General features: G+C 32.9%; 1 protein-coding gene across 4 annotated transcripts in view; it reads right to left on the bottom strand.

Moving 5' to 3' along the window:
* Positions 1–2,722: 2,722 nt before the first annotated feature.
* LOC145258222 (semaphorin-5A-like) overlaps positions 2,723–27,837 on the bottom strand; it is a 457,393-nt gene continuing 432,278 nt past the window's right edge. For all 4 annotated transcript variants that reach the window (XM_080116169.1, XM_080116168.1, XM_080116172.1 and 1 more), the window contains 6 exons: positions 26,960–27,036; positions 23,616–23,752; positions 21,126–21,293; positions 13,791–13,964; positions 11,347–11,526; positions 2,723–4,657 (listed from right to left, as the gene is read on the bottom strand). In XM_080116169.1, the coding sequence (XP_079972295.1) occupies positions 4,332–4,657; positions 11,347–11,526; positions 13,791–13,964; positions 21,126–21,293; positions 23,616–23,752; positions 26,960–27,036 (1,062 nt within the window). In that variant the 3' untranslated portion in view covers positions 2,723–4,331. The remainder of the gene's footprint in view (positions 4,658–11,346; positions 11,527–13,790; positions 13,965–21,125; positions 21,294–23,615; positions 23,753–26,959; positions 27,037–27,837) is intronic.

Here is a 27,837-nt window from a genome sequence, read left to right as displayed (position 1 = left end):
AGACTAATACACGCACACACACCTTCGATTTCTTAAACCTGTGATTGATAACATTTATCTCATTCTATAGAAATAGTTTCCTGGTTCTACTGTGTACGACACCCTGGAGTTTGAGAGCATGATTTCGAGTTATGAAGATTTTCCATGTATCTAGAATTATGCTGTTTCACTTAAGATTTTCAATTCAACCATTTTAAAATGTACGTAAAATTTAAGTTCTTTACATGTCTTCCTTGTAATTTTTGATCGCACATACATGCAATTTGTCCGTTGAATGAAAATTAGAGTATCTTTTATAATTTTCTAACCGTACACATTCACATACAGTAATATATATATATATATATATATATATATATATATATATATATTATATATATATTGTTTTATATAAGCATTAATATGTGTCTACTCATTCATTGCCAGGTTTCGGTCAATCAGTTTCTATAGACCTCTCCAGGCGATATTGCTTATACAAAAGCTTAGTCCAGAATATGGTCAATTTATCTCTGGAAAATATTAACCTAGAATTATATATAATATATATATATATATATATATATATATATATATATATATATATATATATACACACGTTGTGTTATTGTTAAAAATAGCAAGAGTGTTCATTAATGGACCGCTAATACCAATTCTCGCTTGAGTCAAACTACAAATTAAAATAAAGAACATTGTTATCTTGTTAAACATCCGTCGTATAACTGAAATGGTGTTGTGAAAATTACAGCACTTTACATTTCATCTTACTAATTAAAAAGAGAAATTCTTGTCGACTATTTTATTTTACCCTTACTTTATATTCGTTATATACTAGCGGGACTCATTCATTTGTAATATATTGATATTGGTATTCTGTAGATGTTCAGTGTAAATGGAGACGCTCTGATATTATTGTGTCTTTTTTGTTAAAACTGCAAAAGTACTTATCTAAGATGGCACAGACGCCCGGCAAGCCCGATCGTAAGGTACGCGTTAATATATTTTAATTTTTGCAGATTTCGTATATATTATTATAGAGTTAATGTTCTAACTTGAGTTCCATCAGCAATAATCGAAGCCGAAACCAAAACTTATGAAGAATTCTTGATAAAAATTTTTAATAAAAAAACAGATAACTAAGTATCATCAGTTATAACCGAAACCAAAACCAAAAGAATTCTTAGTAAAATTATTTATGACAAGAAATTGAAATACATAACAAGTAAACGGCCCGGATGTAAGCGTGACACAGAAAATAACACATACACTATTGTATTAATGTATAGATAATGAATATTTCTAAACTCATAAATTCATGCTTAAAAGTTTACAATCTCCCCTCTGTCTCTCATATATATATATATATATATATATATATATATATATATATATATATATATATATATATTTTATAGTCCAAGATAAGCTTTCTTTTTTTCCATTTTGTTATTACATTTTCACCCCAAACAAAGCACATTGCCACTTTGGTGTAGGGGGCTACTATCAGGGGAAACAACTATTGGGGTACTATGTAGGGATTTCGGCAGCAAGATGTTGGGTTACGTTGCACTTGAACTTCTGCATTTCAGTACAGTTGGGGAAGCAGTGACCTGGAATGGAATTCCAAAGTCTAGCGGTTCTGGGGAAGAAACTACTGGAGTAGAAAGATCTTTTACATCTAGGGATCTCTACAGTGTGGGGGTGGGATTTTGCAGCTTGTCGGGTCTGTCGAGGGTGTTCACGTCGTGGGGGCAGAAGTGCTTGCAGTTCATCAGAGCATTCACCATTAAAATACTTGTAGAACAGGCAGAGGGATGCAACGTTTCGTCGATGGGACAGAGGCTGACGCTTAGATGCCAGTTTAAGGCCTATCAGATTTGCGACTCTCTTTTGAACCTTGTCAAGGAGCGAGAGACAAGTAGCCGATGCAGCAGCCCAAATATGACAGCAATACTCCATACATGGGCGAATGGTTGCCTTATAGAGGTACAGGATACTTTCGGGTGTTAGTAGTTTTCTAGCACGGTAGAGAGAGCCCACCTTCTTTGCAGCGGCCATGGCAATGCCCTCGATGTAATTGTTCCAACTCATATTTCCTGTGAACGTTAGGCCAAGGAGCTTGAAAGACGTACTCCCAGATAAAGAGTCGTTGGCCATTGCTATAGGTGGTAGAGAATATTTCTTGTAATTATTGAATGAAACTAGTTTCTTTTACATCTAGTGATCTTACGTAACAAACGGATCATTATGAATTTCGGAACGTTAAATAATATGTGGAGATTTTTTATTGTAAAACTTATGAATTAAACAGTGTGCCAAGGCAAATTCGACCCCCAATAATTTAAAAAAAAATATTTATATACAAAAGCTAATGAAGATAATTGCTGTACATTATGTTTTTAGATGTATTAAGTAATATACTTTAAAAGAATCAGTGCGCGCGTGGAAGTGAGCGTCAGTAATATGTATGTGCTTGGTACAATCATAACTCATAGATTGTTGGCTATGTATTCTAAACAACAAAAACAGTGACATGGGTATATACATTTTTGTAAACTTTGTTTGATGAGTTCTACTGAATCCGTACGATGATTTTAAAAAAGAAAGAAAACACATTATCAATTAAAATTAATGCGATATTTATTGTTTTTTTACTCGTATTTGGTTAACTATTGTAGTAGTTAATTATTAAAAAAATATGTATAGAAAGATGACACAACGACAATTTACACTATAAACAGTTTTATTGAAATTCACATGTAGCCAAGAGAAAACTATTTAAAATTAAAAAAAAAAATCATGAAAGAAAATTGTGCTTTATTTAGTTTTTTTCTTTTTTGTTACTTTTCTTTCTTTTGTTTTAGTCGAGTCAGTTCACGTAGGTCAGCAGGAAATAGTTTAAGATTAAAAAAAAATGAAATAGAAAGTTTTTGTCAAGTTCATTTTTAGTTATTTTTTTAAATTCATTTTTATATCTTTTTTGTTTAAATATTTTTTTTTCGTCACAAATTTTCAGTTTCCGCCCGCTTTCATTGTTTCTGCTTTGTTATATTTTTTTTAATAAACCATAGAAAACAGGTGGTCGTTTAAAGTCGCCAGATAATTCAAGTACAAAGAAAAAAGTGAAGATGCACAAATATTTTTCTTTTTTCCTCTCTTTTTGCCATTGTTCTCTACATTTTTTCTTTAGATTATCATCATTTTATGACCTCCGTTTTTTTTGTTTCCATCATTAAGTTTATATGGTTTATTTCCTTTTCTTTTTGTCATAATCCGGATGTCAGATCGCAGTCATTTTGTTATGGCATCTCTGAAACTACCGAAGTGAAGTTATTATCTTTCAATTACCTTTTCTCACATATTTTTCGTTGAAATAGGTTTTATTAGTTTATTATACAATTCGTTTTTTTATCAATCGACAGAAAGATAAAAGGATAGCAGTAAAAGTTCATTCGCGTAGTCGGACAAAGCTTCCATTTTTTTCTTTTCCAGATAGTCTGTCAAACAAACGTCCTCAAAATTTCAGCATAATATGTTTCGCGTTAGTTTTGTTCGTGAAATGCCTCCCCAAAAGACTACAAATTTTCGTCCCTGTAGTGTTTTCCTTTATTTAGCAAATGTCTTCGTGAATTTTAAAACATTAACGATCCGTTGTGTTCATTAAAAAAACCTTTAAATTAGATACACATATTCAGTGTCGTTTTTTTTCTGTCTCAAAGACAATATTTTTATTGTCTTACTTTCGTTTAATATTATTAATATATTATTTTAATATTTATTTATTAACAATTATTAATATCATTATTATGCTAGTTGAGATATCGTTCCCATAATTATTTTTATAAAGGAAAAAAAATGAGAAAAAATAAAGATAAGTGTAGTTTCAGTCTGTAGGTTCTTTTTCTTTTTAAATGGTGGAGAATATTTATTGTGTTTGTTTTTATTTAATTGTTTTGTTATTTTTGTTGTAAATAGCTTCTTTTTATGTGTCTTACCCTTTCATTCGAATCATTCGTACGCAATTTCATTCACTCGTGAAATGTGGTGGTAGTAGTGGTAGTGGTGGTAGTGAGAGTGGTTGTGGTGGTAGTGAAGGGAGATAACTGTTTTCAGCAAGAGGTAAAAAGTGTTCATGCAATAAATCCATTTTTTTTTGTGTTTTCATTCTTATGCTTTTAAACATTTTTTTTCTGTTTGGTGTCTCTGTTCACTTTCTATCTCTCTCTTTCTTTTTCTAATGTTTTTTATTTAACCTTTTTTTTTTAGTTTTCATTCATTTTTTTTTGTCGGGAGGGGGGATATTATATATATATATTTTTTTTTTTTCGTTAATTCTACGGACATTTTTGACACACGAGGAAAACTCCTAAGGTCCGACAATTGCAATACTTTCGGAAGATTTTTCGTTTGAACTTACAGTACTTGCGCAGGACCCTATCAACAGGTGTGTAGGTGTCGACGGGGTTTCGAAGCTCACCTGATTTGTGACAGACGCCGTTGTCGAAGCAGAAGCGAACTTGACTTTTCATGTGTTTAACCTGAATCATGTGGCGATCAGGAACGGGAGCGCTGCAGGAGAAGCGGAGTCGCTGTTCAAAGTATCCCCCACGGGTTGTGTTTGTTTTGATCCATTCACTCCAGGGCACAATCTTTGATTTGGCTGAAAAAAAAACCCAAATAAGAACAGCATATATAGAATTGAAATTAATAATTAATGAGAGAAAATAATAAATTGTATTACGACGTATCAACTTGAGAGCAAAAGAGTGGTATTATGGGGAACAAGCATATAAACATACCGTACCTTGGAGTAATTGCGCCAGTGCCGGGATAATTGCGCCAACAAGCTAAAAGTGCTCTTTTGGCAACCACATATATAAAAGAGCACTTTTTTTAGGTGGCGCAATTACTCCCGAATTCGGCGCAATCACCCCAAAGTGCGGTATACAGCATAACCCTTTTCCCCAGAAAAATGAGTGTACCTATTTACTATGCCTCCCCACGCGACAGAGTTAGACACCACGGTCGTTTTTTAACGTGGAGAAAAGGTACAAAAATAAAAATTGTCTCAGTCGTGAAGGATTTCTCCTCCACCGAAAGAGAACAAGAAATAGAAGTGCAGTATCTGAAGAACAGATATTACACTGTGATCTTGTCCCGAAGGCTGAGTGTAATGTCTAGAGCAGAGTTTCCAACCAGGATCCCCTGGATTATATATGGTTCTTATGAGCTCGCCAAGGTTTTCTGGGATGTTTATGTCCTTATGGATGCAGGAAAAGCACGGTGGTAGAGGGAATGGTTGATAGACAGGAGGGAAATAAATGGGGTTAAGTAAGGAAGAAACAAGACGAGAGAGAAGGAATATCGCATGAGAGAAATACAATTCACCTCCAAGAAGCAATACATGAATTTACATGTAAATCGATGAATGAAATCGTAAACGATGAATTGTAGCTTTTGACAATGTAAAAATTAAAATATAATAACTACTCTCATTTATTTAAGAATTCTTCATCATTAAACTGTTCATATTTATAGAAATGTTTGTTTTCATGTAAAAAAATGTCTATAAAACAAAAATGGCTGCTATAATCTATATAGAAATTCTAGTTATTATCTAAATGCCAAAACTATCTTAATTAAATAAATGTTCAGATAACGTTCTAGTTTGTGTTAGTATATTTAGTATTTTTTGTTGTTTGCGTGTAACAATAAGTGACCCGAAATTTTAACAACACTTTGAATTGTCTTCCCCTTGTGATTCTTCAAACTAATACGAAGAAATTGTCCTCTAAATATAAATTCATACATTGTTTTTTAATGACTGATAATCAACCAATATCAAAGAAAAGAAATTATATATTTGCTAATTTATAAATCTATAAAAGTGAAACTGTCTGTGTATGTGTCTATTTGTGTGTGTATATTTCCCGACCAAAATGCTTTCAATTTTCGGTCTACAGACTCGAGATTTGACAGAAGGGGTATTAAGATTTGAAAAAATCATCTAATCGGTTTTCGGACAGAAATTTGGCCGTCAAGGAGTCAAAGTTCAACAATCTGACCTTTTAAAACTCTACCAAACTCCTCTACCAATTTTGTGTTTAAACAATGTAAATTTTAGATGTAGGTTACCTGGACATAAGTCAAACATTTTAATATATATAAATATGCACATAAAGTTATGAACAGTAAAAAACTTCTTTCCCATCGAAGAGACGTTGCGAGCCTGTCTCTGCGTTATCGTTATTTTCATGGCAATTACTCATCTGAGCTTCAGTCTATGCCCCCCTCCTCGCCAAACTTTCACGAAAAACACTTGTCTAGCCAAAACCACTATCAATAATCTCCCACACTCTTATTTGTGCCTAAACTTAATGTAGATTTCATGAACAAAGCTCCTTTCTTAGAACTGCACGCCTGTGAAATTCTCTTCCGATTGCCTGCTTTCCAGCTGACTACAATCTGATTTCCTTCAAGTCCAATGTAAACAAGTTCTTGATGAACTTCTTCCCTAAGTAATCCAATTTACAAAATTCCCATTACTTATGTTTACTACGCTATAATCACATTGACTAATGTATACCTATCAATCCTTATCCTCGAGTGGCTTCCGGGACTTGATAAGTGGTTATTTCTGTGTTAAAAAGAAGCCGAGCTGAACTGCTCGTATATAACAAAATGTTGTCCCAACGGATTATGTCTGCTCTAAATGCAATGTATATGGGACTACAAAATAAATAGATATTCATACATGAATTTCGAATTTAATAGAAATCAGTATAATTTAAATGTGCATTCTATCTGCCAAATTTTTAGTTCGGTTAAGATATTTTGTCTAGACATAAGTTCTCTTACAATTGTAGGAGCAGACATATCTTTCACTGCACTTGATGTACTAAAAAACTTGGCGAAGACACCAACTAACCAAACAATGTATACCAAGTTATGTATTTTAAAGATAAAGTACTGACCTAATAAACCATTTTTTTTTAATCTCTTCTATATAAATAAAACAGTAGATGCGTGTGTCTGTCTGTGCGTAAATATTTAATCGTAAACTGTTAAACAACAAGTCACACTACACTGAAAATTAAAAATTGTAATCATACACCAAGCATGGTTTATAACGAATTAACTCTTTGTTTGGATGGATAAATAACGCGGACAGACATATATCGGAAAGTTGAAATGCACAATGTTTATTTCAACTTGAAGATATTTTTTTGATTGTAGCCGATGACACCAACGTTATTTTTATAACTTTGGAAATCGGTAATATGTATTAAATAAAATATAAATATAATATTAAATATAGAATCAGCTCTTTAATAAGAAGTATGAAATTTGCATTAATTAAAATATATTTAAGCGTATTTCACAACCCAGCTTGTGTTGGAATAAATATGTACTAAGAAATATATGCAAAGGTATTATAATTTTACTTGTAAATCCGCTTCCTCCCCCCCCCCAAAAAAAAATTAAACGGAAGAAGCTAATCACTGGGAGAATTGTATCATACCTATGGACCAGACGCGACACTCATTCCGTAGAAAAAGATAATTGTTTAAAGCATGATATCATGGCGAATGGATTGATATATATTACACTATCCTCCTTGAAAAGCAGAAGTAATGCTAGGAAAGATGGCTTTATGACAGTGATATACTATTTAAGCGTATTATTTCAGCGGACAATGCGCGCCGCCTAGTAGTATATATTATACACATTATATACCGTACTTTGAGGTAATTGCGGCAAGTCTGGAGTAATTGTGTCAACTAGCTAAAAGTGCTCTTTTGGCAACACCATATAAAGAGCACTTTTTTTTAGTTTGCGCAATTATCCCAAAGTAAGCTATATATACTGTGTTATATGCATTATATATATATATATATATATATATATTATAAATATATTATGTACATATATATATATATATATATATATATATATATATATATATATATATATTACACACACTGATTGAGGAGGAGTCAATTTTCTAAAAGGTGATTTAACGATCTCAATCAATTATTCTGTCAGCCTGAAGATTTTGGAATAGAGATAGACAGAGATTCACACATTTTCATTTGATTTTGAAACCTGATAACGATTTACATATTTTCACTAAATATGATGTGGCGAGAGGTTCTAAGTTCGGAGAAAAGGACACATCTGATCGGAGGAACACCGTTAGCCTCCAAAAATAGCTTAGACACCTCCGTTGGTGTTCCCTTGTAGGGACATCTGAGGCGAGTGATAATAAACTAACAATTTCCTGGGCCGAGAATATATGGCGGCACAATGATGATTCCTTTTCGGTTTTCAGATGGAACATGCTGGTTTATATGCATTTATAAATGCAAAACTCCTAATTTCAGGTAAAAAAAAAAGAAAGAGTAAAAAAATATACTTTGTACATTTGCATTTGAAAACTGTTGAAATTAATGGCTTGATAATACTAAATTTCAAATAGAAATCAGTGAAAACAGGTAAGCATATATGTAACAAATAATCTATAATATAAATCTGACCTATCTGTTTAAATGTATGCATGAATGTATGTATTTATGTATATTTGTATGTCTCGCAAAATCTTTTGATAGAGGCGGCGGATTTTCATGCGATCCGTTGCGTTTTGAAGCTCGACCCATCGGACAACAAATATCGAAGAATTGGCCAAAAACATAAATTCCTTCATCCTTTACCGGCCACTTTTCTACAGGAAGGGATCACTTTTTTCGCTGATATTTTCGAAAGTAATCGCCTCTTTTCGATTGTCTAGCCTTCATTTAAACCTACGTCACTTCCGGTTTGGCGATGGCCGCAACAGCTAACGCGTCACGTTTTTTTTTCACTTTATTTTCCTCTTTCACGGCACGGGTTCGAGCCTGCCTGACTACTACAATTTTTTTTTTTTGCTAAACACACACCTACAAACACCCGGGCAATGCCGGCCACCCAGGCTAGTGTTAAATATAAAAAAAAGTATACATAATCATATATATATATATTAGTATAATTTTTTTTATGGATCACTGATCGTCAGTACGAGAAGACTGGGTTGGGGGAGTTTGAGTTTTTATCAACTGAAGTAAGATGAAATGAAATCTTAATATTTATATAAACAATATTCTCCAGTGCTCTATTCCTATTTTTACTAACATCTTAGCTTTAATGTGAATGGTACTCGCTGTGAGCTTATGCTGAAATACTTCAAACGAGATTAAATATTTTTGCGGGCTTTGTCTCAAGCAGTAAATATCTGTTGGTTGAGATTAATCATTTTACAAGCTACCTAATCCACCGTACATACAGTAAAATAAACAAAAGATACGTCAATGCTTTTCCCTATAGACTGCGGTAGATCAAACGCACCTCACAAAACAAATAAAACAAATTCACAGTAGTTTATTATTAGCAAGTCTTGAAAATACTTAGTAAATCATGTCTTCATAGATTTGAACAAACATGTTCGATAATTGTTGTATGTATTTTTTTTCATTTGATCATAGTTACGAAACTTACATTTCAAAGAGGACAAGATTGCTTGTTTTAAATAACTTGCAAAGAACCGTGAAGGGAAGTTAACTTCATTTACACTACAAGTAGGCGCGCATTGTTATTCTTTTTTAAACGCCAAGTACGATTCCAGTATCGTTCCAGTAAGAAAACTTACACACTGCAAATACTGAATCTCTTTTAAGTACATACTTACCAGGTACAGTTTGAGTTGTTTTATTTTTGTTTTTTTTCAGTCGGGGATAAGTCCTCGGCAATCATTCAGATAATGGTTTTGTTGCTATCAGGCAGAGGTTATAGTCCTAAGAGGTTGACCATCCTAGGCTTCACCTTCTCTCTGAGAAGGGGTTAGGCTATTACTAATCGTCTAAGGTGCTTACAATGAGATATAACGAAGAGCTTCCCGGGCCAGTTGACATTTTACGTAACACGCTGGATTTTATAAACCCATCCTCTATCGCATTTGTTTAATTTTAGTTCAATTATTTACTTATAAACATGTAACATAAACATAAACATATTTTAACGTATATCGCATTATCTTTTTTTTTTTAATTCAGTATAACACTTCCACTTGGGATTGCACAAATTGACTTACTCCTGAGAATATTCTGTACCTCTACAAGGCCACTATTAGCCTATGCATTGAGTATGCATCTGCTACTAGTCTTTCACTCTAAGACAGGTTTGAAAAGAGAGTGACCAACCTAATAGGTCCCACAATGTCAGCTAGGCTTCAACCGTTGTTCCATCGACCGAACAATGCCGGTTAGCTATAGCTTAAAACGCTATCATTAACGTGTGTTTCGCGGTTCAAAGTTGTTGTTGATTATAGCAGAATAAAAAAAAACATGGCCACAGAAACCGCATTTTAATAATAAGCCATGAAATTCCCGTCTAAAATGCTTTGTTTTTATAAGTTTTATAATTGTTTATCATTACCACTTATACTAGGCTTATAATTGTTTATCATTACCACTTATACTAGGCTTATAATTGTTTATCATTACCACTTGTACTAGGCTTATAATTGTTTATCATTACCACTTGTACTAGGCTTATAATTGTTTATAATTACCACTTGTACTAGGCTTATAATTGTTTATAATTACCACTTGTACTAGGCTTATAATTGTTTATAATTACCACTTATACTAGGCTTATAATTGTTTATAATTACCACTTATACTAGGCTTATAATTGTTTATAATTACCACTTATACTAGGCTTATAATTGTTTATAATTACCACTTATACTAGGCTTATAATTGTTTATAATTACCACTTATACTAGGCTTATAATTGTTTATAATTACCACTTATACTAGGCTTATAATCGTTTATAATTAACACTTATACTAGGCTTATAATCGTTTATAATTAACACTTATACTAGGCTTATAATCGTTTATAATTAACACTTATACTAGGCTTATAATCGTTTATAATTACCACATACTAGGCTTATAATCGTTTATAATTACCATTTATACTAGGCTTATAATCGTTTATAATTACCACTTATACTAGGCTTATAATCGTTTATAATTACCACTTATACTAGGCTTATAATCGTTTATAATTACCACTTATTTGTCGCGATATTTTCTGTGTTAAAGCTAAGAGTAAAGATTTTTTAACGTTTGAAAGAGGGAGAGAGTTAACTACTTTGCAAACATCATTTCATCGCCTAATATATTAACAAAAACACATGACTAAGCATCGTTATTATGAACTCATTTTTTAATTATATTTTTTTATAATAGTTTCCTGTCTAATAACAAAACAGCAAAAACCCTATGAAAAAGAGAAAGTAGTTTTTACCTGCACAATTGTGGTTGTTGCATAGTCGCCATTCTTGTGTGTTTCCGATGCATGGAATTCCATTGTGCCTTGGAGGTGGATTGTCACAGTTTCGACGCCGTGTTTGGACACCTCCGTAACAACGCTCTGAGCAGCCGGCCCAAGATGACCACATTGACCAATGTCCATTGACGGGGCTGTCTGATGAGCAGAAAAAAAGAAACAAGTAAATAAAATCGAATTTTTCTTACCTTGTACACACATACACACGTATATATGAGTCAGCTAGTTATAGGTAATTAGAGACGCTTTTAAGCGATATTGCTTATACAAATTTCTAGTCAGTAACCTTAAAGTAAAGAAACTTTTTTGGGATGGTTCCTTTTTAAAATTGCTGTATTCAGTTTTATGCTTACGAAAGATCCCCCCTATTTCACTTTTTATATAATTGTACGAGTTGATAATTCTAAAACATAGATATCAAGCCAAACAGATATACTGCAGTAAAAATATCTTATATCCTTAAATACCTTACATACCATTTATATATATATATATAATTTTTATTTCTATAGGGATAAGCCCTATATATATATATAAAGTAATGAAATCAAAATATTAAGTGTTTACCTAATATACGCAATGGTTAACTATAATCTAATATAAATAGCAGTATCTATATATAGTTTAATTCCAACCGAATAAAAAAGCTCAATACGCAATAAAGAGTAGAGCTTATTATAAGAGAAAGAAAATTAACACTGTCAGTTGAACTTTACATCAAAATGTATTGTTCGACTGAATACCCAAAAACAATTGCCAATTTATGACTACAATAAAATTCGGTTTCACTTAATGCCATAACTAGCAAATTCTAGCATTGCTACAAATATAATTTGCTGATTTCTTTATGTCCTCTGATGAGAAGAATAGCAAGAATAAAATTCTTTGAAACTCCGCGGAATAAGCACTTTGTATTTTTTTTAAGTATTCAGTCGAACAATAAATTTAGATTACAGTTTTGATTTTCTTTCTCTTTATATATATATATATATATATATATATATATATATATATATATATATATATATATATGACCCAAGATGGCTGACATGTAGCAACGTGGGGATGGAATTTCTTTTCCCCAAACACCAGTTTTATCATATACAAAATCAACCTTTTGTTGGTAACATCAAATGGAAACAATATCTGACGAGTTGGTTAGGACAGGAAATTTTTATGGACACATAAAATAATAAAACTGCCATCCCATTAACGAAACGACGGCAATGAAGAAAACCAGGATGAAATAAACAAAAGTTACAAAAAAAAAGAAAAAAATGTAAGTCTTTGAATTTCAACAAAGTCTTCCACTATATATGCTCTGCACCTATTAGATACATTGAGCTTAGTTCGAAATTAACCAAAAGTTCTCGTCAGACAACTTAATGATTACTTTCACAGATGAAAGCAACCATTTATTAAGTCGCCTGACGAGAACTTTCGATTTCACTCGACCCTTTGTCCGAAACATTATATATATATATATATATATAAGATTTTTTAGACTGTTAAAAAAGACAAAAGTCATAGGCTGGTGCTCATACTTGCATTAAATACTAATCATCATTAAGCTCTATGCATCCTTAACCGAGCAAAATATTATACATAATACTTAGTTCCCGCCACCTTATTAGAAAAAGAGGTCCATACAGAATTTCAGCCAGATCGGCTCAGTAGTTTCCGAGAAAAATGGAACGGACAGACAAAGTGAAACAGACAGGCAAAAATAAGTAATATAGCTATACTTATAACATGATATATTACATCTGATGTATTCACAATATTTATTTTAATAGTAATCAATGCATATATGGAATCTAATTGTAGAATAAAATATACACTTTTTCTCTCCAGCATATACAGTAGACATTAGCAGATAGACAAAGAAAATGTAGAATGAATGCATCGATATAATTTATGAATCAGAACGCGTTTAACTTTGTATTGAACTTTATACGTATGTGTGTGTGTGTGTTAGTATGTGTGTAGGTATTTGTGTGAGCACTAACCCTATTCGGATTTAATCGGCTTCCTCCAAAGGAGGAAGTTTCATGGGAGCATGAAAATCACATGCAATGTCCAATCGCATGCATACCCATGTCAAGGGAGATGACAACGTTAGGGTTTTTGCAACTCTTGCAGGGAAGTGTCGACGTCTTTCTACATACAGCAGCTGGAATTCCCAAATTGATCACTCATTTTATTAATGATCAGGCTCAACGTTGCTTAACTTCGATGATCTGCCGAGAACCGGTGTGTCAAAGTGATTATGCCGTACACATTGAACTGAATATATAAGGATTCCTCGTATTATCTCTCTTAAAAAAAAATATTGAGCACTATATTCATTTTTTTCACCGTCTTAAATGTATGTCTACAGTAAATGATAAATATCAACTTACAAGGGCAGCGGGGATTACCCGGACAGAATTCTTCTTGTCTGGCATGTCCTTCACAATCACGACCTCCGTGTAGAGGGGCTGGGTTCCCGCATGAACGGGTACGTGACCTCATACCCGTATTGCAAGTGTGGGAACAGGAAGTCCACGGAGACCATGGTGTCCAGCCTCCATGCACTGAAAAGATAATTAGGTAAATATATGACGTGGCAAAGGTTAAAGATTAAGCAGTTCACACGCGAAAAAAAAAATTCAGCATTATGAATATTATAACAGTAACGTTCAAGTCTGCAATAAGATTGTTTTAACAAATTCGGATCTCGGCGTTGTTATTTTTTGTTGTTTTGTTTTTGTGTATCCGCACCAATGAGGCTTGGAAATACGAAACACGACGTGTCTATGGCACACACACACACACACATAAATAAATATATGAAAATGTATAAAAAAGAATACGAAAAGTATAAAAAAAAAACTTATAACTTTTCTTTATTCGTTTTCTATTGATGACGTGCAGGAATACAAAATAATATTTAAAAAAAAAAAATTAAAGAATTTCTTTTTACAAGTACATAATTTCTACAGATCCTTCAGTCTTCATCAGTGTTATGAAAGTGATGAGTATACACGGGGAAAAGGAGAAACGAAAAGGAAGGAGGAGGTATTGCTAATGAGAAGGTGCCACGTCAGTTTTTATATGTGTGTGTGTGTGATTACTTAATTTAATCGCATAAATTAATATACGACAATATAAATTTATGCGTACTCTGTAAGCATTTACTTCAACAGTGCTCAATACGTAGGTAGAGCTAGGTAGTAAGTTGTAAAATATATATGGCAATTTAGCTACACAGAATATTCCGCGTTTTATCCACGCTAGGATTCATCAGGCTTTATATATATATATATATATATATATATATATATATATATATATATATTACTTGTCGAATACCTGTTCTGAGACATATCAGCAAGCAAAAAAATCGTTTTCTTCCTTTAGGTGGTATGGTTTTGGTGTCCTCACTAGAAAAATTCTGCTAAAGTTTAAATAAAAAAAAAATGACAACTGTTGCCTAAAATAAAAAGTACATACGTATTACTGACGATCACGGCACCAACTATTAAAACTTGTTAGTTGATGGATTTGAACATTTGATGTAAAGTAATTGTCATCTATTAATTATTTGTATCTAACTTATTTTAACATTTGTAGGGCGACGGCAATTTTGCGTGGGCATTCTCTTAAAATAGTAAATGTAATAAATAAAAATAATAATTTACTCATGTTAATAAAATTCAGAATGATCATTTTAGAAATAAAAATCTTTAATGGTAACGATTTACAATAAAAAATATGCTTCTGTTTCTCACTGTATTTTTATTATTACGCATTCGATAATTCGTATTTATCTGTTTATTAGTTTAGAAGAATAGTCTGTACACAAATGCACACCCACCTATACATCTATATGTATTACAATAGAAAAATGCGAGCATGAAAAATATTATGGTAAAACTTAAACCTGGAAAAGTAAAGGACTATTTGTTAAAACTAGAAAAGAAAAGGACAATGTATTCTAGTAAAAAATATAATAAATTTATAACTTAAAAATATTGCAGCATAAATAATTGATTGCATAATGTTATAGATTGAATTAAAAAAAATGACTACTGCAATATTACAAGTTGTAAATTTATTATATTTTTACTGGAATATCTTGTCCTTTTCTTTTCCAGTTCTAACAATTAGTCCTTTACTCTTCCATGTTATAGCTTAACCATATTACTTTTCATGCTCGCATTTTTCTATTGTAATCCATGATTTTTCCAGATTTTCAATAAATTCACTTGTTCGTTCAGCCGTATTTTTTTTTTTGCCCCCATAAACACACATGTAATAACAATGTACAGCACTCGTTTGCTTTCAATAAAATACCTCCAATTATCCCCCTTTCATGGTTTCACGCTGTTTGTTTACGAGCTATTTCTCTTTTCACGTCAGTAGTCGCTGAAGCGACGATGTTGCTATGGAAATCAGTTTAAAAAAAAGCGTCGCTCATGGCCTTACATATTCTTACGATTTTGGACACCAGAAAATTCATAACTTTTGTCTTACTGAACGAGTTTCTTTTTTCACAATATAGCTGAGAAGGTGATTTATAAAAACTGTAATAATTGTTACAAATTTAGTCGAAAAATGAGTAAGCGGTAAATTGTTGTGGGGGTATCAATCAGTTCTAAATGACCAAATCTATAACTTAACCATATATTCAAACACTACCATGTTTGAATGATATGTGTGTGTGTGTGTGTGCACCTAACTTAATAAATATGGATACATAAAGTTCACAGTACATCTAACATTTTACAAGGCCCACATATTTCTTACTTACACGGTCAGCCAAAATAAATATATTTGATAAGAAAGGGTACAAACCCGAGGAAGACAATATTTGTATACGTGAATGATAAATAAAGCATTAATCATTTCTTTTGAAATTCTTCTTTAAAATTATATGTACTACCGCCGCTCCACTACTATTCTTTCATTCATTTACATTGTGAGTGACTCGTGTGGTGGTTGTATTCGTCTTGAAAGGCGTGTTTGACGCTCTCTGATCTCATTACTACGTGATCTGGCCGGTAAAAGCGCAAAGGCGGCTGACCCTGCTCTAAACTTTCTTATCTTTCAATCGTCTTATTTCTACAGAAGCCGTATATCGTCACGTACTTGCTACAAAATATATAAAATGTTTTTTCTGTATCCAATTCTTATATATAAAAAAAGTTGTTTGTCTGGCCGTTATTAAAATTAGATTATATCTAATATAAGTTAAATCTTTCTATGAATTTTGCAACATTATATACACTTTCCAAGTATTCCTTCCTGACTTAACTACACCGTCACCAAATGAAAGTCTTTCAGCAATCTGCCCCACTATTTTGTGGACTTGTCATTCTTAGGTTTGAAATACAATTTTGCTCGGTTTTCTCTATTAACCATATTAATCTGTCGCAAAATTGCAATAAGTTTACAACCTCTAATGGTGTAGGATACGACATGCAAAACCGAGATATTTTCATATAATACGCAACAGCACAAATATATTCTAATAAATGCATCAATTGAATAACATGTGCATGAAGAAATTACAATTTTCCATAGGCGGATAGTTAACTCGTTATAAATTCAAGATAAGGACCATTAGACAACCTTTATTTTTTGTATTCTTCTTCATCCTTAACAGATTATATTTTAACTTGGACGTAAGGGGCTACTACTTGGTATCTAATATGACACGATATTAGGAGTAGTGTTGAGACGATTAATCGTAATCGGGAATCGGAAAAATCAGAGCGTTTTACGGTATCGGAATCGGTGTCAGAATCGAAAAAAAACAATCAGCCCATTTTCCGATGCCAAAACCGATTCCATAAATTATCACTTTTGATTTGATTTTAGTTTAAGAAACATCTTCCATCGCTGATAGTAATATTAAAATAAATATTTATTGATTTAAACTTCCAGTAAGACTAAAATCTATAGATCATCCCCTCACAAGTGAATTTTTACGTTTGAGAAAATATATGCACATTTAAGATGTGTTTTTACGGTAATCGGGACAAAAGAGCACTTTTAAAGTAAAATATCTAGAGATTTACACAGAATCGACATCGGAATCGGTAATTGTATCGGAATCGGGAATAATACTGGAATCGTCTCATCACTAATAAGGAGTTTAACAACGAGATGTATTATTAAGTTACATTTAAATTTCTGCATTTAGTACTATCAGATAAGAAAACAAGAAGGGAATTCTACAGTCTATGAGTTCGAAGGAAGAAAATATTAGTATAACGCTAACCACACGTTGCAAAAGATTACGTCACAAAAAAACATGAGACAATAATAACTAGACTGTTTTTGTTGTGTAACAACATTTATTTAGTCATAATTCCGCCACGCGTGACTTCTCGTTACTGCTGTTACATCACACATTTTTCTTAGGTGTTCTCAAACTTCATCAACGTCTCTAACATGGTCTTCTGTGCTCGTCCTCGTTTTTATAATCTTTTCTTTACCGGTGACGTCATTTCGTATGCATTTGTATACGAGCATTAGAATGGAAGGTTTTCCGGCATCTAGGGAACGATAGAGTGAAGACGTGGGATTTTGCTGCTAGTCGGGTTAGTCGGATATATTTACCTCGAGGGAATACAAATGGTACGCGTTCATCAGAGCACTTTCCATTAAAATACTCGTAAAAAAAAGCGAATCTGCATTAAAGAAAAGTGTACATAAGTATATACAGGTACATTTTACCGCAGAAAAAAAAATTGGAGTGTTGCCAAAACTCTAACTGACCATTAAGGAGGGACAACCTCTTAAAAATATAAGTATATCATACTTTGATGGAATTTAAACATGCATATGATTTTTGTGGGAGAACACAATGGAAGCTACTTAATCCCTATGTTCTTTATCTACGAAATATATAGGAGGAGATCACCTTTAAAAATAGATATGTATATTTGGTTTTGATGGAATTTAAATCAGATATATACCGTAATAATGCATACCGTTTTTTGCATCAGTTTTTCCCGATAATCAGAATAAAGAAAGGAAAATAATATCATTTTATGAGCATAGTAGAGAAGAGTGCTCATCATTAATCCCCAAGTGGATAAACGATTTAAATTACAATTACATTTAAAATTAAAAAACTTCGTGGTTAAATCATAATTAAAAAATAAACTTTATACTAAAAAATTTCGTGCTGAATCCATTAAGTGTCACTCTCCTATAAATAGCATACCAAAATAATTCTTTCAATATCAGCACTTGTTCTGTGATCGCGAATATCAATGATATGTAAATAAAAAAATGAAAGAACACTGAAAGCACTTTCCTTTAAAATACTCGTAAAAAAAGCACAGAGATTCAACATTGCTGTGATGGTTCAAGGTTGGGAGCTAGGTTGAAAGATGGGATCTATTAGGTTTGACACTTTTTAGACCCTGTCTAAGAGTGACGAACCACTGCAGATATAGAAACAATACTCCATGCATTGGGAAATAGTGACTTTATAAAAATAAAGAATGTTGTCAAGTGTGAGTAGTCTTCTAGCAAGGTGAAGGGAGCCTACAATCTTTATTTTGATAATCCTTGATAAGATTATTTACATGGTTGGGACAGTACATACCATAAGGACTGATCTTAACAGATGCATTTTAAAAAATAGGTGTAAAATATTTTTTGCTAAAAAACAAAAAAACAAAAATAAAACATCAAGTCTCAGAGTATTAACTTTGAAATCGCCGTTTCGTTACTATACGCGCAAATTTAATGGACGCCTTTTAAGCTTGTTATGCCTGCTCCCACCTACCCGGATTCGTTAATATTCGAACTGGAACGCAGAAGTAGTTGGTTGTTTTTGTTTTACGGCATATCAACCCTTTTCAGGTTATTTGATGTCGAATTCAGTGATTTTGAAGAACAATTTTTTTAATAGAATATGTTTTTTTTTGTTTTCATTTTCAAGTCGGTTTCTATTTAATCCATAGTTGAGACTGTAACAGGTACTGCCACTCTGAGTCAGAGTGGACCTGGGATTAATGGCAATTAAAGGGTTGCCACCACACTCCCGAAAGTCCGCAATCTGGAACCTCACCATTGGATATAGTTTAAGGTCATATCCAGGACCAGCGCGCAGAAGTAAATCTTTTGCCGACCACAGCTTTAGAATGTTGTTTATTATTTTTTTTTAATTTTCATTTGGGTCATCTCTACAAAATATTTTTCATTTGGGTAATGTCTACGGCATATTACTGTAGGCATTTACTTACTACCAACGAAAACACAATAAATAAATAAAAGTAAAAAAAAGGTCTGCCGCCCTCAACATTAATGTCAAGTGCCCCTAAAATCGGTACATTCATCTCGAGAGATAACAAACCTGAATAAATAATTAAATGGATTTGGGTGATTGTAAAGTGTTTTATAAAATAGCGGAAATGCAATAGATATTTAGCAAAGATAAAGAATGAAGTTTTCTCTCGTGACAGTTAATTGCACTAAATAAAAAAGTCCTCACACGCAAACAAGAACTAACCCTGTCGGTTTAGTGAAGACATGTCATTGCAAACTTAACGTTGACAGACTAACAAGTTTTTACAGAAATATATAAAATAAAATGCTTTTTAAAACATAGATGAAACAACCTCTAAGGCGTTTCAGCGAATGTGCCCCAAAATCAACAGAGATTATACCATTCCTGTAATAACAGGTTCCCTTTTGATTGCTATACTGCTGGTTCTGCGCAGTTTAAGGTGGTCCACCCTCCTAGACATGGCCTTTTCTGCGAAGGACTTCGTTTCTTGCTAATCACCTGAAGCGCCCTGCCGAGAATACCGACGGGCTGCACAGGAATCTTTTGCAGGGTGAGAGGGCTTCTTCTCTGAAACACTTTTTTTTTTCAATCTCACTTTCCGACCCTAGTGTCACAGTTCTTGCAGTGAGAGAGAAATAGATTCCCACATCGGAGATTGTTTCTTATACAGAGGTTTAAATGCATCTAAAATAAAAGTCGCTATTTAATCTGTGCTTTTAACGATGAACATCTTTTTTAAACTTAGTATTTTTTTTAACATAATTTAAATGTCATTTACAATTTAAGGGTGAAAGACTAGTGAAAATGTAGTTTAAAAATAACGCTTATTAACCCCGTATTAATCCATGCCCTAGATCTGTAAGAGCACAAACAAGCTCGTACAAGAAGAATAAGATACATACTTCATTCTTTTTATTACTGTTTCTGTAAAGATTACAGTAACTTGGGTTTCAGTAGGTGCGAAGGATGTTAAAATATAATGCCTCCTATTTTTATTGCGCCGGAATGGATCAGAGAGAATTGCAAATTGCATTGTTATAATGACTGAACTTACGCATTCCTGATTTAAAAATTCCACTTTCTGTTGCAGATATTGACGGTTTGAGACTCTAAGAAAGCTACTACTGTCATGGCTGTGCGTCAGAACCAGAGATGCCTCATTGAACCCCTGGCAAAAGTGCTTTGAGAATGGTGATGAGTAGAAAAATAAATTCTGGAGCACAAAAGCTCACTCGTTTTAATGGTACCACTTCCGTTTTCTTTTTTTGTTGTTTTTGTATTTTGTTTCCTTTGTCAAGAATTAGAGACTTTGCGGGGTGACTTCATCGTAAACATGACGATAGTCAAAATGATATCATTTATTAATATTACAACAGGACATCCGAATACTCCTTACAAGTGCATCAAGCTGCATTAAAAAGCATTAAAGGCAAAGAATACTCACTTGTACAATTTGTCACTTCAACGGTGTCACCGGTACAGTCTTTGCCTCCAAGCCGAGGTTTAGGATTGTTACACGATCGGGTTCGACACCAGCAGTCATCACCAAGACGGTCAGTACCCATTAGCTTGCATTGCGTCCATTCCGACCAGCCAGACCATTTACCATCCACTGTAAAAAGCAAATATAATCAGCCAACTCGGATTACAATGAACAATTTTAGTGAATACTTGCATCGAATATTGCTAGACAGAGCCGTTAATTATTTGCATTACTTTTGACGTGTACGTTCTCTAGATTAGATTTTACCAATCGTCAGGACACCATGAAGCCTCTGAGTAGGGCAAAGGTTTTCTCGGAACACTAACAAGATAATTTATAAAAAGTATATGAAGAGCATTTATTTCAAATTTTTTTTTAAATTTTAATAAATAATAATAATAATAATAATAAAGAATAATAATAATAAAAAAAAAAAAAAATAATAATAATAATAAAATAATAATAATAATAATAATAAAATAATAATAATAATAATGTTTCCAACCGGTTTTGTTTTAGATTAATAAAAAATTGTTGCATTTTTTGTTAATTTTTTTCTCCATTTTCATGAACCATCCTGAAACTATTTACATCTGCAATTGGCCCTGTCGGTGGGGCATTAGAATACACCGACTGCCCCCCCCCCTGCAGAGGGTAAAAGTCCCTCAATGGGGGTCCTGGATATGACCTTAAACTATATCCAGTGGTGAGGCCCCAGCTTGTGGGCTTTGGGAAGTGTGGAGCCACCCTTTAATTACCATTGCTCCCAGGTCCACTCTGACCCGGAGTGGTAGTACCTGTTAGGGTTCCAACTATGGGTTAAATAGAAACCGACTTGAAAACAATAAATATATTCTATTAAAATCTTTTTCTTCAAAATCTTTGGATTCGGCATTAAATAACCCGAAAAGGGTTGAAATGCCGTAAAACAAAAACAACCAACCAACCAACCAACATCTGCAATTATTTATATTTATTTCTAGTAAAACAGATCAATAATTAAATGCCTGCAGTCATTTAATTTTTCCATATAGAACATGTGTTCTTCTTTAAGAAAGGGCTTCTGGAACCCCTCCGTCTAACTCACGGAGCCCACTTCGGGAAAACTCTGCTCTAGATAAATAAAGATTAGCGAATCTGCATTAAAGACAAGTGTACATAAGTACATACAGGTATATTTTACCGCAGAACAAAATTGGAGTGTTGCCAAAACTCTAAGTGACCATTAAGGAGAGATAAGCCCTTAAAAATCTAAGTATATCATACTTTGATGGAATTTAAACATGCATACAGTTTTTGTGGGGAAAACACAATGGAAGCTACTTAATCCCTATGTTCTTTATCTACGAAATATATAGGAGGAGATCACCTTTAAAAATATATATGTATATTTGGTTTTGATGGAATTTAAATCAGATATATACCGTAATAATGCATACCGTTTTTTGCATCAGTTTTTCCTGATAATCAGAATAAAGAAAGGAAAATAATATCATTTTATGAGCATAGTAGAGAAGAATGCTCATCATTAAGCCCCAAGTGGATAAACGATTTAAATTACAATTACATTTAAAATTAAAAAACTTCGTGGTTAAATCATAATTAAAAAATAAACTTTATACTAAAAAATTTCGTGCTGAATCCATTAAGTGTCACTCTCCTATAAATAGCACACCAAATAATTCTTTAAATATCAGCACTTGTTCTGTGAACGCGAATATCAATGATATGTAAATAAAAACACGAAAGAACACTGAAAGCTTGGATTTGGGGGAAAGGGTATTGGAACTACTCTTCTCATCGCAAATGTTCTCACAACTTTTCGGCCTATGTAGCCTCCAACCTTCTTCACGAGCGTCTCATCGAACACAGGGACTTATATCTCAGACATGAGAATCTGTATTGACTTTTGAAAGAAACTCCGTAACTTTGTTTTAGTTTCGTCAGTTTATGACTGACGAAACGAGAACAAGCTACGGAGTTTCTAAGGGTTTAGTACTTCTTAATTATATCGTTGATTTAGTCTGTACTGATAATTTAAACTTAAGTCCTTCGAGGACTATTACTTTATCCGTTGCGCGACAGGTGTATGCGCTTTACAAAGAATGACGAATTAGACAAGAGACGTATTCTTTGGCCTCCCGGACACAATCACAGTGTTCTGTTCTGATGCTACACTTCACATTTTGTGTCCTCCGTCAGTGGTGGACAAATCGTTCATAACTGAGACAATTTTAATTTTTGTTCCTATCCAGAGTGCTCCTTTTTGAGGAGCTGGATTTTCCCCACATTAAAAACCGACCCTGTGTCTAACTCTGCCCTCTTGGTTGAAACAAGTAAATAGGAGCATCAGATGACACACCGACGAAAATGTTTAGAATAACATCCAAGATAAAACAGTATTCGGAAAAATTCAAATAATAGTTATATTTGTTGGTTGAGATGGTTTACCTGGTGTTTCCAGTGTTGGGCACGAAGTTATATCTTGAAGCCAATAATGGGCCCCCAGTTCGTTTCTCGGTGGACTGGCGCAAGTTTTGTTGATTGTGTTCCAGGCGCAATAGGGATCTCTTGCTTGTATGCACATGCTATAGAGAAGAAGAAAATACGAAAATGGTTTATTTAAGGCATAAATATGCATCGATGAGGAATTGTATTTATTGTATGGATGCTCAAATTTAAAACTTTCGCAAACAAAAAAAGTATTAAGTCATCAAGATAAAAGAATCAATATTACATTCAAATAATAATATGGATATCTATCTATCTATATATATATATATATATATATATAAATTAGTATTCCTGACTGTTTGTTTGCTTGTTCAAAATTTAAATATATACAAAACGTCCCTTATTTTACTCTCATTTATTTCTATATATAGTATGACTCTTGCAAACTAGATACAATAAAGAGATCTTTTCATTTCTTATATTAAGAAGAATCGATTTTATAAACTAGCAGTACCTTAGTTAATGTTTCTAGCGAGAGAATTGTTATAAGTGTTCTATTAAAAATCATTATTTAATAAATTTTAAACAATAATTATATTGATAACATAATTAAATTTATTTGGAATTATTATTCCAACATTGATTTTTTTAAAATCTTTGTTTTAGAGTTTTTTGCTCCTTCGGAACATAAACAAAATAATAAAATCTACCACCTAATAAAATAATTTGGTAATCTCAATAAATTTCTAGCTTGAACAAATAATTCCGAGTAGATAGAAAAATGTTTGGCTTTTCCTGTTTTTTTAAATATTAAAAAAAAAACACTTACGAAAAACTGAAGAAAAGATTTCATGTGTTTGCTTATATTATTTTACAAACGGTTATACAGAAATCGGTAAATCTTTTACGATGTGACCCACCTAAAAAAATAAATATCTACTTTTTTGGCCTAATACGTTTAAATAGCCTTCATAAATAATATAAAAGAAATTTTGAAAAGAAAAAAAAATTAACATTTTAGAGTGGGGGATCACTTTTGCATATTAATTTAACGTAAAATGCGCACCCACATTTTGGCCACCAACTGTTCTACGAGACATGTCACCTCTAGCATTTTTTCAAGTTTTTCGATCGAAGGGGGGGGGGACAAACATGCCAAATAAAATTTGTTTTTTTTTTGTTTCTTTTGGTGGGTGGCGTGAATTACATTTAAATCATAAAATGATAAATTTAATTAATTTTTATGAGACCACGCTGTACTTTCACCTAACAATTTCATAAACAAAACGAACCTCAAAATATGACAAGTTACATTGGGGTGGGGTGGGGGGCATTACAATGATGAAAAATTTAATTTGTTTTGGGAATTAATTGTTGGTAGATCTTCATTGGTTTTAGGGGTTCTGCCTATTTGGCTCATTTTTTTTTTTTTTTTTTGCGATCGCACGGACATTCGCTGCTATTTTTATTGAAACAAAAGTTGTAATAATTTATTTTTAATTTTTTTCTTTTGGGGGGGGGTCTCTCCAGTGCTCATTATCCGGAGAATAGTTTCTTCTCTTTGTATCCCTTCTGCCGAAATATCTGGTGGAGAGGGTATCACATACTTATTTTTTGGGGGGCGATTACATGTTTTTATCCGTTCTTTTATTTTTGGAATTGTTGTGGGGGTATCAACGTTGTCCATGATGAAAATGATTAGTATAGCAAGTGTGTTCCAAACTGAACTTCATGTCAACCCAGGCAACGCCGGGTACCCATGCTAGTTTATATCAAATATTAAAAAAAAAAAATCAAATTCAACGTAAACTTTAGCATTACTAAAATTGCATCACAAAGCAATATTATGAGCGTATAACGAATTGTTATATACACAAAATGAACGAAACCATATTATTTATATAATCGCATTTAGTTGAAGAGCCGTCCCTTGCTTAAGATGTAATCATTTCCGGAACTCAGTAATGGGAAAATAAACTGTTATATATTTATTACTAGGGCTGTGACAACAGCATATTCTTTTCATTGTTTTGACTCTTGAGTATATATCCGTTAATATCTTATGTTTTATATAGACGGATGTGGTTCTCGGTTGACTGAGTGTGTTTTACTGTGTCGGATATATACTTAAGTCAAAAGAATAAAAAAAAATATGCTGTTGTCACAGCCCTATTTATTACGTATTTATGTTTATATTTCTTTTATGGATTCAAGCTTTAGATAAAGCTAGAGGTTTACGACGTCACTTTTGTCTTACGCTGTAAAGGAAATATTTCCCTTTGGTTCTCTTAATTTTGCACGTACATGATAATTGTTATTTTACAGTTTCAATATCATTAAAACCGCACTAATCTGCGACTTGCATGACAATATTAATATGTTCTTTAAAAAAATTAAGTCTTTTTTTTAACCCAGATTAAGTATGTTGTCAGTTAGAACGTAAAGGGCTATTGACTATGGTGAGTTATGCAGTAGGATGTCTGTTCACATTACATTTAAACATTTTCAGATTAGTACAATCAGGAAAACAGGGAGCGGGAATGGAATTTCGAAATCTAGCACTCCAACTATTAGACTGAGAGCTTTTAGGCATCTATGGACATCAACAGTGAAGATGGGAGAGTTTGCTGCTTGTCGAATTAGTTGAGAGTAGATAGACTTACTACCCACTTCAGCAAGATGTAACACAAGATCGGAAAGTTGATATATGCAGCTAGAGCTCATAAATAAGGAAAATCTGGACTAGCATTAGATGCATGGGAATCGCCATCGGTATTCTCAGAAAGAACCGCCTCAGGCAACAAGCGATACACTTGTCCCACCTGGAAATCGGGTGGCAAGGTTTGGGAGGGTTAACTTCCTAGGATATACCTAGGCGGCATTCCTCATTTCAGCAGGTACTGCGCCAATTCCTGATCCCCGCACCTGTCGGGCTGATTGTCAAGAACACATTCTTCACTGGTACTTTCTACCAAGTCACAAAGAATCAACGCAGGAAGGAAACTCATCCTCCAACTTTAAAAATAATGAGCATCCGCCATTAAAATAGTTGTAACACAGACACAGCGATGCGACATTGTAACGATGGGACTAATTTTGGCCGAAAGTACCTAACCTAATAGATTGAAGACTTTTTGGGACTGTCCAAGAGTGAGAAACTAGTTGTAGACGCACCAGCCCGTGTGCGAGAACAATACTCCATGTATAGGTGAACTGTGGCTTAATTGTATTTGTTGTATCTTGCAACTGCCCCATTCTGCTACAATAATTTCATATCAATATGAGGAGCATTGGATACAATAACGTGTTTTAGTAAGAAATACATGAGATTGAACGCTTACCTTTTGGTTTTTAGCCGGTGGCATCTTTCAAATGGAATTTTGAATACATTTGGTGATACGCCAACATACATAGCTCTCTATATTAGAAAAAAGAAATAAACATATATAAGTCCTCGCGCGAACGAGCAGGACACAAAATGTTTTAAATAATAATAGAATAACAATAACAAAGACTTTCGCTGGCGAGGACTACTATTGACCGTAAACAGTTATACACTCCTTTTGAAATTTTCACCTCTATTTTTCTCGTTATGTACTGACTATTTGTTAATGAAACCTATATTAAATATGTTCCTTATAAAATTTAAAAGATTTTTTATTCTGAAAGAAGTTTAAAAAAAATTAATCTAAAAAAGTTATTTTAAAGTTTTTGTTAACAAAAATCAGATTTTCTCATTATTCAGACCTGTATTACAAAGAGTAGGTTGCAAAAAATAAGTTGTGGTGTGAGAAGAAATACAAACTGACACAGAGAATATTCAGACCTGTAATAATACAAAGAGGGGGTTGCAAAAATGAGTTGTGTTGTGAGGAGAAATACAAACTGAAATATAGAGAAGGAGAGTTTTAAAATATAATCTTAAAAAGATAAGATAAAAGTTAGAAAGCATTTCATCCAAGGCATAAAAATTGTTAAACAAAATGTTTTTACTATAGGCTTTAAAAGTAAAGGTACAAGATTCAATTTGAAATTTATTTATCTTCAAAGTGCACTTTTATAAATTTTACAAAGTAAGGTATAAAAATTTAATTTAAATTTAATCAAAAAATTACCTTGGATTTATTTTATGTAATGTACATTTTGGTGCACTTTAAAAACATTATCGTTCACCTAGCCATTAATGATATAGATAAAAAAAATGTTCAATGATTTTTTT

Source organism: Euprymna scolopes, chromosome 33 (genome assembly GCF_053919585.1).
Source record: "Euprymna scolopes isolate OS-2025 chromosome 33, ASM5391958v1, whole genome shotgun sequence".
In the NCBI taxonomy this organism is placed as follows: Eukaryota; Metazoa; Mollusca; class Cephalopoda; order Sepiida; family Sepiolidae; genus Euprymna; species Euprymna scolopes.
This window is presented reverse-complemented; position numbering and strand designations above follow the sequence as displayed.